Raw genomic sequence first — 15,761 nt, forward strand, 5'->3', positions numbered from 1 at the left:
CTTGTAGGATAGGAAGAAAAGTAGCTCTGTATATGTTTGAATACATTGATAAACTGTCATTCAAGTTACCAGAGAGCTCAGGATTTGACCTGGATTTCAAAATTTTTGTAGCAGTTGCAAATTCTTTTTCTACGTGGGGTATAAGAAATGGACACATCTACTCTGCTGAACTCAAAAATGATGTCTTTAGTTAAATAAAGTGAGCATCTCACTTAATAGTGTTGCCATTTCCATCTGTAGCAAAAGGATCGCAGAGTCAAGAAGTTCAAGAAATTCAGATATGTGAAGTTGATTTCCATGGAAACTGCGTCATCCTCTGATGACAGTTGTGACAGCTTTGCTTCTGATAATTTTGCAAACACGGTAAGTGCTGCCTGAGAATAAACAGAATTGAGTCTGCAGTGCTCAAAATGTCCCAAATGCTTTGTGCGTGATTAAAACTGCTTGCTTTTTGCCTACATTTCTATACAGCCGTTATGAAAATACAGTATGCACTGTAATTTCATTTCACTTTTTGCTGTGGTTCTAGGTAGTAATTGTTGGAGGTAGATTAGCTACTTATTCTATCCTTTTGAAATGTCGCCTAACCTAACATGCATGATGATTTGCCATAACAACTCAGAAATCATTTGTAAACCTCTGAACCATTTTTCTTTGTAACAAAAGCTATTCTCTTGTAGTACACTTGTAAATGTGATTTGCTCTCTGCATGGTTATGGAAAATTGGTTCTTAAAAAAAATGCACAACCACATTTATTTATTTATTTTACAGAAACCTAAATTCAGGTCAGATATCAGTGAAGAACTGGCAAATGTTTTTTATGAGGACTCTGATAATGAATCTTTCTGCGGCTTTTCAGAAAGTGAGGTGCAAGATGTATTAGACCATTGTGGATTTTTACAGAAACCCAGGCCAGATGTCACTAACGAACTGGCCAGTATTTTTCATGCTGACTCGGACGATGAATCATTTTGCGGTTTCTCAGAAAGTGAAACACAAGATGCAATGGTGAGTTTGAGAGTTTCACCAATGTCAAGAAGTAAGGTACATTTCGAGGCAAGGCATACTTGCTTAAAAATTTTTTCTTACAATTTTGATTTTAGTTATGCCTCAATATTTTGTTGATCTTTTAAAAATTTTCGGTATTTTATTCATGTCTTAAAGCAGTTTTTACTAATGTAGTCCTACTTGCAAATCATGAACATTTTGGAAACTGGTAAGATAAAATTGGCCTGTCTCCATTTTCCATTACCACAAATATTCTGAGTTCCGAAGATTTTTTTTTTTTTTAGATTAGAAAATATAGTTTATTTAAAAAGTAGCCGGGCTCGGTGGCTCAGCCTATAATCCCAGCGCTTTGGGAGGCCGAGGTGAGTGGATTGCCTGAGCCTGTGGGTTCGAGACCCGCGACCCGCCTGGGCAACTTGACAAGACCTCATCTCTACAATAAATAAAAAAATTAGCCGGGCGTAGTAGCGTGCGCCTGTAGTTCCAGCTACTTGGAAGGCTGAGGCAAAGGATCGCCGGAGCCCAGCAGGTCGAGGCTGCGGTGGCCGGGAGCGACCACTGCACTCCAGTCTGGGCAACAGAGTGAGACTCCAACTCAAAATAATAAAAAATAAAAAAATAAAAAGTAGAGTGGAGGGGGAGATTCACTCCCCAAGACAGGGAAGGGGACCAAAGCCAGGAAGCATGGCAATAGCCGTAGCTCAAAGAGCATGTGGCCATACCAGAGTCTAGTGAGGCACTGGCCCAGAGTCCTGAAGATTGGCTGCATTTGCATTTTAACTTCAAGTGGCCGGGCACAGAGCTAGAGCAGACCTTGAATAAATGTTGGTTCCTATAATGGATCTATGCCTGCATCTTGAAAACCTGTGACCATTCACATGCAGGAGCACAAGCAGATAATGCCAGGCTCTTCCTGCTTCTCTTTTTGCTCCTTGGTTGGCTTTTTCTATGCACTCCACCTTCCTTTAACCTCTGCTGCCACCCTTGCTGCTGCACCTCGGTCCCAATCTCTCTGCAGGCATTTGCTTGTTCCCAAAGATTTTCTTGAAGAAGGAAGCAATGCGTTGATTTGTAGCCAGTTGCATGCTCTTCACCCTCACCACCGGTCTAATACGGATTTACTACCCATGGACCGTGACTTGAGTAACTTTGATATACGTGGCAGCACCTGGCCAAGGAGTGGTTTATTACTATCTAACTGTTGGTGGTAATGTTAGTGTTTCCTCTAATGAGTGGTATTTGTTCAGATCAATGTTTATTGGAGTTTATTGCAGGGGCCAGTCTGCAGACCTGGATATGACCCAAACATTGTCAGTCACCTGAATAAATTCGGGGCAGTGTTTCAGTTCTTTGTAGATAACCATTTGTTGTGATTGATAAAAATGCCATTTTCTTTCTTTCTTTTTTTTTGAGTAGGAGTCTCACTCTGTCATCCAGGCTGGAGCACAGTGGCCTGCTTATGACCACTGCAGCCTCGGCTTGCTGGGCTCAGGTAATACTTCTGCCTCAGCCTTCCAAGTAGCTGGGACTACTGGCGCCCACCACCATGCCCGGCTAATTTTTTTATTTGTTGTCGAGATGAGGTCTAGCCAAGTTGCAAGTTGCCCAGGCTTGAACCCCTGAATTTAGACAGTCCTCTTGTCCCCGCTTCCCAAAGTGCTGGGATTACTGGTGTGAGCCACTGCACTCAGCCAAAAATGCCATTTTCGTAGGACACCAAGTAAAAAATAGATAAATAAAAATACCATTTGTTTAAAAGTATTAAAAACTTAAAATTTTTTGTTTTGTATTATCTCAGTTCACGAACATGAAAAGTACGAAAAGCTGTTTGTGGGGATTTAATGATTTTTTTTTTCTTTTTTTGAGTTGTCATCCAGGCTGTTGAAGTACAGTGACTTGATTACAGCTTACCAGTCTTGACTTCCTGGGCTCAGGCAGGTCTTCTGCCTCCCCCTCCCGAGTGGCTGGGACTACAGGTGCACACCACCATGCCTGGCTAATTTTTTAATTTTTTTGCAGAGATGAGGTCTTGCTATGTTGTCCAGGCTAGTCTTGAACTCCTGGACTCAAGCAGTCCTCCCCTATTGGTCTTCCAAAGTGTGGGGATTATAGGTGTGAGCCACTGTGTCCAGCCAAATTTAAGAGATTTCTGAATGTTAAAATTGGATTTATTATTTTTGGGACTTAATGGGTAATATTCTCTTATTTGTTTCTCAGCCATCATCATAGTCAGTTTTGGGGGTCTTATTACCCCAAAAAGGAACCCTATACCCAATAGCAGTCACTCCCCATTTTTTTCCAATAGCCCCAGCATCTGGAGACCATCAGTCTACTTTCTGTCATAGATTTGTCTGTTGTGAAGTTTTCATTTAAAAGGAATCATACAGCCGGGCTCGGTGGCTCAGCCTGTAATCCTGCGCCTTTGGGAGGCTGAGGTGAGTGAATTGCATGAGCCCGCGGGTTCGAGACCTGCCTGAGCAACTTGGCGAGACCTCATCTCTACAATAAAATCAAAAAAATTAGCCGGATGTGGTAGCACGCGCCTTTAGTTCCAGCTACTTGGAAGACTGAGGCAGAAGGATCGCCAGAGCCCAGCAGGTCGAGGCTGTGGTGACTGGGAGCGGCCACTGCACTCCAGTCTGGGCAACCGAGTGAGACTCCAACTCAAAAAATAAAAAAAAAATAAATAAAAGGAATCATACAATATGTGGTCTTTTGTAACTGGCTTTCACTTAGCACAGTGATTTCAAGGTTCATTTATCTTGTGTCATGTGTTACTTCTTCATTCCTTTTATTGTAGGGTACATCATTGTGTGATGGATATTTGGGTTGGTTGCACTCTTTTGCCTATTGAGAATAATGCTGACTGGGTGTGGTGGCTCACACTTGTAGTCCCAACATTTTGGGAGGCCAAGGTGGAAGGATGAATTGCGCAGGAGTTGGAGGGCAGCCTGAGCAACATAGCGAGATCTCGTCTCTTAAAAAAAAAGAATACTACTATGAACATTCATAAAATTTTTGTGTGGAGGAACTGTCAGTTGAGGAACTTAGACTGTTCCAAAGTGGCCACAGCATTTTACATTCCTACCAGCAGTGTATGAAGGTTACAGTTTCTCCATGTTGTTGCTGACGCTTATTTTGTGTCTTCTGTATTTAGCTCATTAGTAGGTATGAATTATCTCGTGGGGATTTTGGTTTGCTTTTCCTCATGTGTAATATTAATACATTTTAAATGATGAAAACCTATATTACTTTTGAAATTCAGGGAATTTTTTTTTTTTAATTTCAAGCTTCCAAAAGTAGATCAGAGAGGCATCTAGCGTGGCCAAATTCATAGAGATGGTGGGGGAACGAATGGGGAGTTACTGTTTAATAGGTATGGAGTTTTAGTTGGAGAAAATGAAAATATTCTGGAGGGGAATGGTGGTGATGGTTACACAGTAATTGGAAAATATTTATTTAATGCCATTTAACTGTATACCTAAAAAAAATGGTAAATTTTTTAAAGTAGAGAATTGAGACATGTTAATATAGCTTAATATTGCCATAAGCATTGAAACCATGTTTACAGGAGAACACATTTGTTCCTGTACAAGTTCTTTTAAAATACATAAAGATCTGTTTTGAAAGAAATGGAGGAGTATAAATTTTTACTTTTTTTTTTTGAGTTTGAGTCTTACTCTGTTGCCCAGACTGGAGTGCAGTGGCTGCTCCCAGCCACTGCAGCCTCGACCTGCTGGGCTCCAGTGATCCTTCCGCCTCAGCCTTCCAAGTAGCTGGAACTACAGGCGCATGCTACCAAGCCCTGCTAATTTTTTGACTTATTGTGGAGATGAGGTCTCACCAAGTTGCCCAGGCGGGTCTCGAACCCGCGGGTTCAGGCAATCCACTCACCTCAGCCTCCCAAAGCGCTGGGATTGCAGGCTGAGCCACCGAGCCCAGGTGAATTTTCACATTTTAAAAAAAGCTCAGAACCATAGGCCCAGGGGTTGTGAAGATGGCTTAGAATAATGTGGCCCAGACAGGTGATGTGGAGCTAAACTGCGCTCAGATTGTTGTACTTCTTTGTGCTCCTTGATTTTGTTACCTAGAACTGTCAACACTCAGTTGAAATCCATTTGATATGTGTTTTTTGTTCAGAAGGGATCTTGTAGTCATACTGGTGTAGCTTGTCTGCTGATCAACAAGTCGTTAATGGCTCAATTGTTCTGATTAACTAGAGACTACAGTCAGTCCGGGAAGGCTGTCGCACACGCAGCCAAGGCAGACACTCTGCACCTCTCAGGGTAGCCATGAAGTTTCCAGCCCGAAGCAGCAGGGGAGCGGCCAGCAAGAAAGCAGAGTCCCCCCAACCTTCAAATAATTCTGTGACCAATTCTAATTCTGATTCAGAAGATGAAAGCGGCATGAATTTTTTGGAGAAAAGGGCTTTAAATATAAAGCAAAACAAAGCAATGGTAGGTATCTATCTCATATCTGTGAGTCTTCATGATGTGCTCTTTAAAATGGGTTTCTTTTCCTGAACTGAATTCTTTTAATCTACTAGAGGCCTGGTTAAGTGCATTAAGGGAAATCAGAAACTCTTTGAATATGTCAGCTGATTATTAATTCTCTCCCTGTTTAGCTTGCAAAACTCATGTCAGAATTAGAAAGCTTCCCTGGCTCATTCCCTGGAAGACATTCCTTTCCAGGCCCCAGCTCAGTAAGTACAAGTTCTTGTTCGTGTAGTAGTGTTTTTGGGTAGATTCCTGCTATATTTTAAATTCTCATTTCTTTGTCTGTGTACCCTTCTAGACAGATGAAGGGGAGTTAGAGGAAGCTCCTGACAGATTTCTGGATAATCTTCCTCGAATCCTGGGCAGTTTGGCCTCCCCTGCTGTGCCCCTGTGGGCTAAAATCTTGTTGATTTGCTATTTTTCTCCTTCCCACCTAGACTTGAGAGCAGGGAGTAAAAATGGAATTTTTTTTTCTGTACCCTTAGCTATAGCTCATTCCTCTCACATGGCAGATGTATGGTCAGTGTTTTCAAAATTTGAGAATGAAGAATAAAGAAAGAAAACACAACTTCTTTACCAAGTCATGGCCTGATGTCATATATGATTACATTCTGAGGAATGAAGTGGGTACAGCACAGGGGAATTTGGCATGTCTGCTGTGCTACAAAGGAAAAGACCTTTCCCTGCCTCTCCCTGAGGGGAAAGGAAGGAAAGCAAGCAAGGAAGGGAAGAATATATATCTATGGTGTATTCCTCCGTTGTGTGATAGGGAAACAGCGGGTATGTTCCAGCTGAAGAATGGCAGGGAAGTTTTCAGAACACAAGATCAGTAGTTTATGTCACTAGGTAAAAGAATAAATGATCTTTTCTCAGTTTGAGAAAATTAGGCTTGGTATTAGGTCATCGGGATTTTGGTTCAATTTCCATGCATTATAGTAAGAACTAAGAAAATGAAAAGATGGCACGCTCTTTACTTAAAAGGAAGCGTCCTTTTTTTTTTTGAGTCAGTCTCACTCTGTTGCCTAGGCTGGAGTGCAGTGACACACTCACGGCCACTGCAGCCTCAACCTACTGGGCTCAGGTGATCCTTCTGCCTCAAGCCTTCCAAGTAGCTGGAACCACAGGCATGTGCCACCATGCCAGGTTAATTTTTTAATTTTTTAAATTTATCGTAGAGATAAGTTCTCACCATGTTGTTCAGGCTGGTCTCAAACCCCTGAGCTAAGGTAATCCTGTTGCCTGGGCTTCCCAAAGTGCTGGGATTACAGGCTTGAGCCACTTTCCAAAGTGCTAGTTCATTATGGAATAAATGGGCTCCATTGTATGTTCTGTTTAGCAACTGAAGAGACCCCGCCGGCGAACGTTCCCAGGTGTCGCCTCCAGGAGAAACCCTGAACGGAGAGCTCGCCCTCTCACCAGGTCGAGGTCCCGGATCCTGGGGTCCCTTGGTCCTCTACCCACGGAGGAGGAAGAGGAAGAGGAAGAGGATAAGTACATGTTGGTGAGGAAGAGGAAGACCATGGATGGCTACATGAACGTGAGTTCTCTGCCATGTTTGTGCTTGTTCTTCTGCCCAGTGTCATATACACGGCACAGGTACACACACAGCCTCAACACTGGGGGATCCGTATTAAGTTTTTCTCTTGATTATTTTTCTGGCAGGCATGAATCCGGTTTTCTTCAGCTTTTGTCATCTGTAGAAATCGTTTCCATAAAGTTGTCCAGTAAGCATGCGACCTGCCATCTCTCCATAAGCTTGGGGAGAGATTTTCAGGTTGAATTTTTGTGTGTGTGTTAGAGTGGTAGAGTCTGACAATCTGCCTTTGAATCCTTGCATACATGTGTCTATACCAGGCACGAAAAATAAATCTCAAGCATGGTGATTTCATTCAACTGGCAGATATAATAGTTAATATTATCAAAAGTACTTTTCTTCAAGAAATGGTCTCATCAATGTAAAACCTATCTCACTGCAGCATCAAATTCCTGGGCTCAAGCAATCCTCCATCACAGTTCACTGCAGCCTTGACCTCTTAGGCTCAGGTGACTCTCCCACCTCAGCCTCCTGAGAAGCTGGTACTATAGGCACATACCACCATGCCCAGCTAATTTTTTGGTTTTTTTTGGTAGCGACGAGGTCTTGTCATGTTGCCCAGGTTGGTCTTGAACTCCTAGGCTCATGCAATCTTCTCACCTTGACCCTCAGCCTCCCAAAGTACTGAGATTACAGGTGTGAGCCACTGCACCTTGTCCCAGGTTGAATTTTATGTGAAGAAATAGCAAACCTAGTTTCTGAGATTGAAAGCTGAGAAAAGCCAGTAAGGACACTGTCTTTCATGTTCCTTGTTATGCAGGAAGACGACATGCCCAGAATTCGTCGCTCCAGGTCATCCATGACTCTTCCGCATATAATTCGCCCAGTGGAAGAAATTACAGAGGAAGAGTTGGAAAACATCTGCAACACTTCTCGAGAGAAGATCTATAACCGTTCGCTGGTAAGAGCCTCTGAATTCATTGTGAATGTAAACGTCTGAGACGAAGGAGAGCTGCTATCCCTAGAGTTTCAATCAGGTTCTAGAGAGCTTGGCCTCTGGGTGTGTGTCTGATTTTTTATACAAGGAAAGAAGAGGTTTACAGTATCCCTAAGGTTCAGCCTTTTCCCCCTTAAATTATCTGCATAGTGAGTCTACATTCTTGTTGAATCTTTTCTCCTAAATTAGAAATGGATTCGTGCAGCCTATGTGTATTATGTGTGTATACACAGATTGGTGGTGTCCTGAAGATAAAAATGGATTTGAGGCCTGGTGTGGTGGCTCATGCCTGTAATCCCAGCATTTTGGGAGGCCAAGGCAGGAGAAACTCTTGAGGCCAGGAGGCCTCGGCAACATAATTTGACCCCATCATGACAGATAATTTATTTTATTTTATTTTTGAGTCGGAGTCTTACTCAGCCACCCAGGCTGAATTGCAGTGGCATGCTTATGCCACTGCAGCCTCAACCTGCTGGGCTCAGGCGATCCTGCTGCCTCAGCCTTACAGGTAGCTGGAACCAGACATGTGCCACCATGCTGGGCTAATTTTTTGGTTTATTATAGAGACACGGTCTCACCTTGTTTCCCAGGCTGCTCTTGATCTCCTGAGCTCAGGAGTCAGTCCTCTTGCCTCCATCTCCCAAAGTGCTGGGGTTACAGGCGTGAACCACTGCACCCGGCTGACAGAAAATTTAAAAATTAACTGGGCGTGCTCGCGTGCACCATGTAGTCCCAGCTACTTGAGAGGGTGATGGAGGATTGCTTGAGCCCAGGAATTTGATGCTGCAGTGAGATAGGTTTTACATTGATGAGACCATTTCTTGAAGAAAAGTACTTTTGATAATATTAACTATTATATCTGCCAGTTGAATGAAATCACCATGCTTGAGATTTATTTTTCGTGCCTGGTATAGACACATGTATGCAAGGATTCAAAGGCAGATTGTCAGACTCTACCACGAAGAAAGACATTCTTTAAATATGCCACTTTTTTCTATAAAAAGCAGTGGATTTTTTTGTTGTTGTTCTTTTTCTGAATTGCTTGTTGTTGATAGGGCTCTACTTGTCATCAGTGCCGCCAGAAAACGATTGATACCAAAACAAACTGCAGAAACCCAGACTGCTGGGGTGTTCGAGGCCAGTTCTGTGGCCCCTGCCTTCGAAACCGTTACGGTGAAGAGGTCAGGGATGCTCTACTGGATCCGGTAGGTGCCTTGGAGGAGTTGGTCCTGTGGGCTTGAAGGTCAATCAGCCACAAGCCAGCGAGACCAGAAAAAGGGCACAGTGAAAGGATGGAGCCCTTACTCTAGAGGGCTGAATACAGTTATAGGGGGAGGCAGATGAGTTTCAGGTGATGGTGCTTGTGGGTGTGAGCCACTTCCTTGGTGCTTGGGTCTGAACCCTTGGGAGAAGCTGCTGTGTAACCTCCTTTCCTGCATCTCCTAAGGAAACATTAGCATGATTCATGCATTCTAAGCTCGTTACCCAACAAAAAAGGCCTAAATGTTATGGGTGATACCCACCTTAAAGATTAGGAAGGAGTGGGTAAATATGGGAGAAGGTGAAGTTGAACTTATTTGTGCCGTTTCCCAATTCTGCTCCAGAACTGGCACTGCCCACCTTGTCGAGGGATCTGCAACTGCAGTTTCTGCCGGCAGCGAGATGGACGGTGCGCCACGGGGGTCCTTGTGTATTTAGCCAAGTACCATGGCTTTGGGAATGTGCATGCTTACTTAAAAAGGTGACGGCTGTTATTTTCCTGTCTTCCACACCTGAATCTCACATTCATATATACGTGTCTTCACAAAAAGATGACAGGAGTCAGGATAGTGGTGATCTCTGGCAGGGTGGGTGTTGCTTGGAAAGGGGCACATGGGGAGGGTGAGGCTTGTGAGCACGCTATTCTGTTCTGTGTATTCATCTGGGTGGTGGCAGTCGTGGTGGTATGTGTGTAAAAAGTCAAGTTGTACACTTAATGATGTGTGTACTTGACCATAGGTCATGTCCTAACTCGGTGAAAACCATTTAAAAAGTGAATTAGAGCCAGGCACAGTGGCTCAAGCCTGTAATCCCAGCATTTTGGGAGGCTGAGGCAAGAGGATTGCCTGAGCTCACGGGTTGGAGACCAACCTGGGCAATATGGCAAGACCTTGTCTCTACAATAAATGAAAAAATTAGCTGGGTGTGGTAGCCTGTGCCTGTAGTTCCAGCTACTTGGAAGGCTGAGGTGGAAGGATCGCCTGAGCCCAACAGGTTAAGGCCGTGGTAGCTGTGAGTGTGCCACTATACTCCAATCTGACTCAAAAAAAAAAAAGAATTAGGCTTTCATAGGTTGAAAGCTGTATCATGATACATTTCTTTTTCTTTCTCACAGTCTGAAACAGGAGTTTGAAATGCAAGCATGATACCTGGAAGATTCACTGCCTGCCTTCCACTTCTCCATTCTTGTTAAAGTTTTCATTTTTGTCACTGATTGAAACCTGACTTAAGCATTTTGGTGACCAGTCTGTTTTACAGGAACTCCAGGTTAATCTCACTAGACTCACATGTTTCTGGAGCGTTGCAAAAGGTATATTGCTACTTAACACTTGGTCCTCTTGTGGTTTCTCCTCTGCTCCCTGCAGCCCCACCTCATATCCTTCCCCTCTACTTCCAACAGTCTTCTCCTGCCTCTCGGTTTCTGGATTCTTTTTTAAACGACAATTTTACACAAGCATATTTGATTTAGTCTGTATTAAAACAGCCTGGGATCCACTCATAAAATCCAAGCACTTAGAAACACAGCAGTAGTGTTAACTAACTAGATTTATTGAATTTCAGAGAACAGCCCTCTAACTTGTTTACACAAAAAGCATGGGTATGATTTAGTGTTCATACTGATGGACATTTTTAGCAAAATCAAGGTGCACCCAAGTCTTAAACTCATGTGGAAAAATTAGGGAATGGTTGCAAAGTGTAGTATCTTACTTAAGATGCCTTTTGTGAGAATAGTCCACGGATTGTGCTTACTATACAAGTTGTCACTGTGGAGACTGAGCTGCTGCCAAGGTCTTCTGCCCCAGGGTTCAGTGGACATCTCACACAGTCATCCAGAAGTGTGTGAACAGTGCTATATAAAATCGTTTTAGAAAAGGCATCCTGGGAAATTAGGATGATGAAAGTTCAGGAGTAGGCTGATTTGAATGCTTGGTACAAGGCTTGAGTATGATTATAGTTTGCCAAGTTTATTTCAGAACATATGTAAAGTATTTTAGATAAATTCTTGGACCACTTTGCAGGGAAGCTTGATATTAATAACTAGTCTATGCTTCATTGTACTTTCTTGAAGAAATTATAAGCAAGGCACAGGGCTCGTGCATAGGTTTTAAGCACTTTTGTAACATTGAGAAGTGCCTTTTTGGAGATGGGTAACTTTCAACCATTTGCTAACTTGGCATCTCTGCCAGTTTAATTTCTGGGCAGATTTCCTGTGTGGCTCCTCCCCTTCTTCCTCTTTTGCATTAATCAGATCGTTTGGTGAGGTAGTGGTGAGGTGTAATCGAAGGCTTTGTCTGTATAGCCTGTTGCTATGCCCAGTCAGTGTTTGATGCGTCATTGGATCTTCAGTCAATACATGTAAATACAGCTTTGGATCTGTAATGCTTTTATACAAAGGTTTTTATTTTAATAATAAAATGTTTTGTTCTAACTTGTCTGCTTTTTTTAAAAATAAAAAATTGCTGCACCTCATCCTAATTTTTTTCTTAGGTTTATTTGATATATTATTTATCTGAGCGGGAGTGCAGTGGCATGCTCACGGCCACCGCAGCCTCAACCTGCAGGGCTCAGGTAATCCTTCCGCCTCAGCCTTCCAAGTAGCTGGAACTACAGAATTGCATCACCATGCCCAGCTTATTTTGTGCTTAATTATAGAGACGAGGTCTCACCAAGTTGCCAAGGCTGGTCTTGGACTCCTGGACTTAGCAATCCTCTTTTGCCTTGGCTTCCCAAAGTGCTGGGATTACAGGCTTGAGCCACTGCCACTGCTACCGGTGCGATCATATAAATTGATACTGATTTGGAAAGTTTTTGGTGTTATCGTGTTTTTAATACATGTGTAAAGCAAATTATAGATTTTGTTTAAAAATATTGACTGTAACAATTGGTTCTGATGCCTTATCCTTTGAAGAATTTACAGTAATGGAGCAATGAAAATAATGGTCTCAGTAGGAATGAAGGGAGAGAAGGTAACTGGCACCTTCTGGTCTCCAGGCATTTTAAGTCATGAGTGAGCCCGTGGGTTTTGTGATTACCCATTTTACAAGGAGCCTTAGGTCTGTTGCTTGGTCTCAGCCTTGACTGTTTGGGAGCCCACATGTCCCGCTGAAAAGCTCTGCCACCATCCTTAGAGTGGAGAGAGTTTTGATAGTTAAGTGTTCGGGTAGCCATGCACCTGGAGCTGCTTTTGTGTGTCTCCCCTACCTGAGGTAGAGGTGGTACCCTGCTTTCTATCTCCACTTACTAATGGGTTAAGGAATACAAATCAGAATTTCACAATGAAGAGGGGTAAAGGCAGTAGTTAGAGGGTACTGCAGGAGCAGTTTGTGTTTTATTTTGCTCTTAGAAGAAAGACATGAGGCCCAGAATGGTGGCTCCCACTTGTCATCCCAGCACTCTGGGAGTCTGAGCAGGAGGATTGCTTGAGACCAGCCTGCACAACATAGTGAGACCCTGTCTCTTAAAAAATACAGGCTGGGTGTGGTGGCTCAAACCTGTAATCCCAGCACTTTGGGAGACGGATGAGTGGATTGCCTGAGCCTGTGGGTTTGAAACCAGTCTGGACAACTTGGTGGGACCTCGTCTCTACAGTAAAATAACACAAAGTTAGCTGAGTGTGGTAGTGTGTGCCTGTATTTCTGGCTACTTGGAAGGCTGAGGTGGAAGGAACACCAGAGCCCAGCAGGTCAACGCTGGGGGGTTTGTGAGCGTGCTGCTGCATTCCAGCCTGGGTGACAGACTCCAAAAAATGAAAAACTAGCTGAGTATGGTGGCATGCACCTGTAATCCCAGCTATTTGGCAGGCTGAGGTGGAAGGATCACCTGAGCCCAAGAGGTTGAGGCTTCGAACTGTGATGGTGTCACTGCACTGGTTCAAAGAGAAAGGCACAACCTGATGGCTCAAGGTCAAGCAGAAATGGGAATCACTGGGAGAATGGAATTAAAGTTCAGCGCTCTGGGGAAAAGTGATCAAGCCCAGCTGAGATGGCTTCTCGTGGAACCCTGCTGAACAGGGAGACAGGTAGGGCTGGCAGGGGTCTGAAGGCTTGTGTGGATGGCAGAGGGTTGTGCTGGACATGGATGGACAGCAGGTTCAGTAGGAATGAGGGAGAGGGGTGGTACCAAGCCGGGGCATTAGATTTCCAGCATCAGTGTTGGAAGCCCCTGAGGTTTCAACTGAAGGATAGTAGAATCCTATGGCTGGGAGAGGACTCCTTAGATAACTGCAAGGTTGGGGGAAGAGGAGGAGACCAGAGGGCAGGAACTTCCGTGGAGCTGTGTGCTGGAAGAGAGACTAGAACTAGGAGTGGTGGTGGGAGCTGAGAATCCCATGGGGAATGTTAAGAGATGGGCTCTTGATTACAGAGATGTTGGCATGTTCCAGGGAAAGTACTTTATCCACTATAACATGCTGGTGGTGAAAGCCTTGTTTGAGAGAAAGAGGAAGAAACATACCACCAAAGTTAAAAGCTATGAACAACTTATTTTTTAAATGTCCCCTCACACTTTGATTTATATGGTAGCATTTACATTATTTGTGCAACTTGTTTACCATTAAAATTGGGCCCCAGTTGTTTTTTGTTATTGTTTTTTAAACATGATAACATACTCCATCGCCCAGGCTGGAGTGCAGTGGTGCAATCACTGCTCACTGCAGCCTTGAGCTCCTGGACTCAAGTGATCCTCTTGCCTTAGCTTCCCCAGTGGCTAGGACTATAGCTATATTGGAAACTATATCAGGAAAAAAGGATCAGGATGTATGCCATCATACCTGGCTAATTTTTCTGTTTTTTGTAGAAACGTGCTCTCCCTGTGTTGCCCAGGCTGGTATTTAATTCCTGGCCTCATAAATCTGCCTAAGCCTCCCAAAGTGCTGGGATTACAGGCATGAGCCACTGTACCCTGACTTTCCTAGTGGTTCTTTGCTTCTTTTGTTTTTGTTTTTTTTTTTTTTTGAGTTGGAGTCTCTGTCGCCCAGACTGGAGTGCAGTAGCCGCTCCCGGCCACCGCAGCCTCAACTTGCTGGGCTCTGGCGATCCTTCCGCCTCAGCCTTCCAAATAGCTGGAATTACAGGCATGCGCTACCACGCCCGGCTGATTTTTTGATTTATTGTAGAGATGAGGTCTCGCTGCCCAGGCGGGTCTCGAACCCGCGGGCTCAGGCAATCCACTCACCTCAGCCTCCCTAAAGGCGTGGGATTACAGGCTGAGCCACCGAGCCCGGTGCTTCTGTTTTCTTATAAGACAAGGTATTCAGGCTCCCCTGTTCGCCTGGAGTCAGCCATTTTCCCAATGTGCTCTTTTTAAAATTAATTAATTAATTAATTAAAAACTAAGTCTTACTCTGTTGCCCAGGCTGGAGTGCAGTGGCACACTCACTGTCACTGCAGCCTCAACCTTCTGGGCCCAGGCAATCCTTCCGCCCCAGTCTTCCTACAGGCGTGCACCACCATGCCCAGCTAATGTTTTGATTTATTGTAGAGACGAAGTCTTGCCAAGTTGCCCAGGCTGGTCTTGAACCCCTGGTCTCAGGCAGTCCGCTTGCCTCCACCTCCCAAAGTGCTGGGATTACAGGTCTGAGCCACTGTGCCCAGCATGCTGTGTTTCAAAATACATTTCTTACATATCTATGTATTTTTACCCATATATTTGTGTGTTATATTATATATATACAGATACATATATATGTTTATATATGTTAGTATTTATATGAAAACAACAGTAGTACTACATTAATATGGTTTCAGAATTACAATATCAATATTATTACTAAAAAGATTAATACTATTACTTATAACAGTTCAGGATTTTTATTTTAGTCCTTCGTGTGAATTCTAGATACAGTCAAATTACTATGTTTTGAGTTGGAGTCTCATTCTGTTGCCCAGGCTGGAGTACAGTGGCATGCTCATGGTTACCACAGCCTCAACCTGCTAGGCTCAGGTGATCCTTCCGCATCAGTCTTCCAAGTAGCTGGAACTACAAGCATGCGCCACCATGCCTGACTACTTTTTGATTTATTGTAGAAACAAGATCTTGCCAAGTTGCCCAGGTGGGTCTCAAGCTCCTGAGCTTAGGCAGTCCTCTCACCTTGGCCTCCCAAAGTGCTGAGATTACCGGCTTGAGTCACCGTGCCTGGTCAACAGGGATATATTTTCAAAATCAAGTCTATAAAACAAGATGTTTTTAGAGAAACTATATTTCTATTCCTTTCACCCTGATCCTTCTTTGCTGATATAGTTCAACATTTTAAGAACTTTTACATTTTATATTTTGTTTTTTAAAAATGTAAGCAAATATGTATATATATTTGTATCCACCTGTTGGCTTTTAGATAAATGGCAGCTACATAATTTCTTTTTACTTTGCCTTTTTCACTTAATTATACATATGGGAGAGGTAAACATAATATTTATTATACGCCGGGCTCGGTGGCTCGGCCTGTAATCCTGCGCCTTTGGGAGGCTG

The 15,761-nt window shown here is 43.5% G+C and overlaps 1 protein-coding gene across 2 annotated transcripts; it reads left to right on the plus strand.

Annotated features, from left to right (window-relative positions):
* The first annotated feature begins 230 nt into the window (after positions 1–230).
* Positions 231–10,857, plus strand: CDCA7 (cell division cycle associated 7). 2 transcript variants are annotated; one of them, XM_008054094.1, is made up of 9 exons: positions 231–363; positions 773–1,009; positions 5,230–5,466; positions 5,634–5,711; positions 6,842–7,042; positions 7,860–8,000; positions 9,092–9,241; positions 9,641–9,777; positions 10,411–10,857. In XM_008054094.1, the coding sequence occupies exons 1-9, from the start codon at positions 298–300 to the stop codon at positions 10,439–10,441; spliced, it is 1,278 nt and encodes a 425-aa protein (XP_008052285.1). In that variant the 5' UTR covers positions 231–297; the 3' UTR covers positions 10,442–10,857. The 2 variants fall into 2 exon arrangements, with proteins under 2 accessions (XP_008052285.1, XP_008052286.1); XM_008054095.1 differs by lacking the exon at positions 773–1,009 and having other exon boundaries at positions 247–363.
* The last annotated feature ends 4,904 nt before the right edge of the window (positions 10,858–15,761 follow it).

This window comes from Carlito syrichta, unplaced genomic scaffold (assembly GCF_000164805.1).
Source record: "Carlito syrichta isolate Samal-C Ts95f unplaced genomic scaffold, Tarsius_syrichta-2.0.1 Scaffold289032, whole genome shotgun sequence".
Taxonomy (NCBI): Eukaryota; Metazoa; Chordata; class Mammalia; order Primates; family Tarsiidae; genus Carlito; species Carlito syrichta.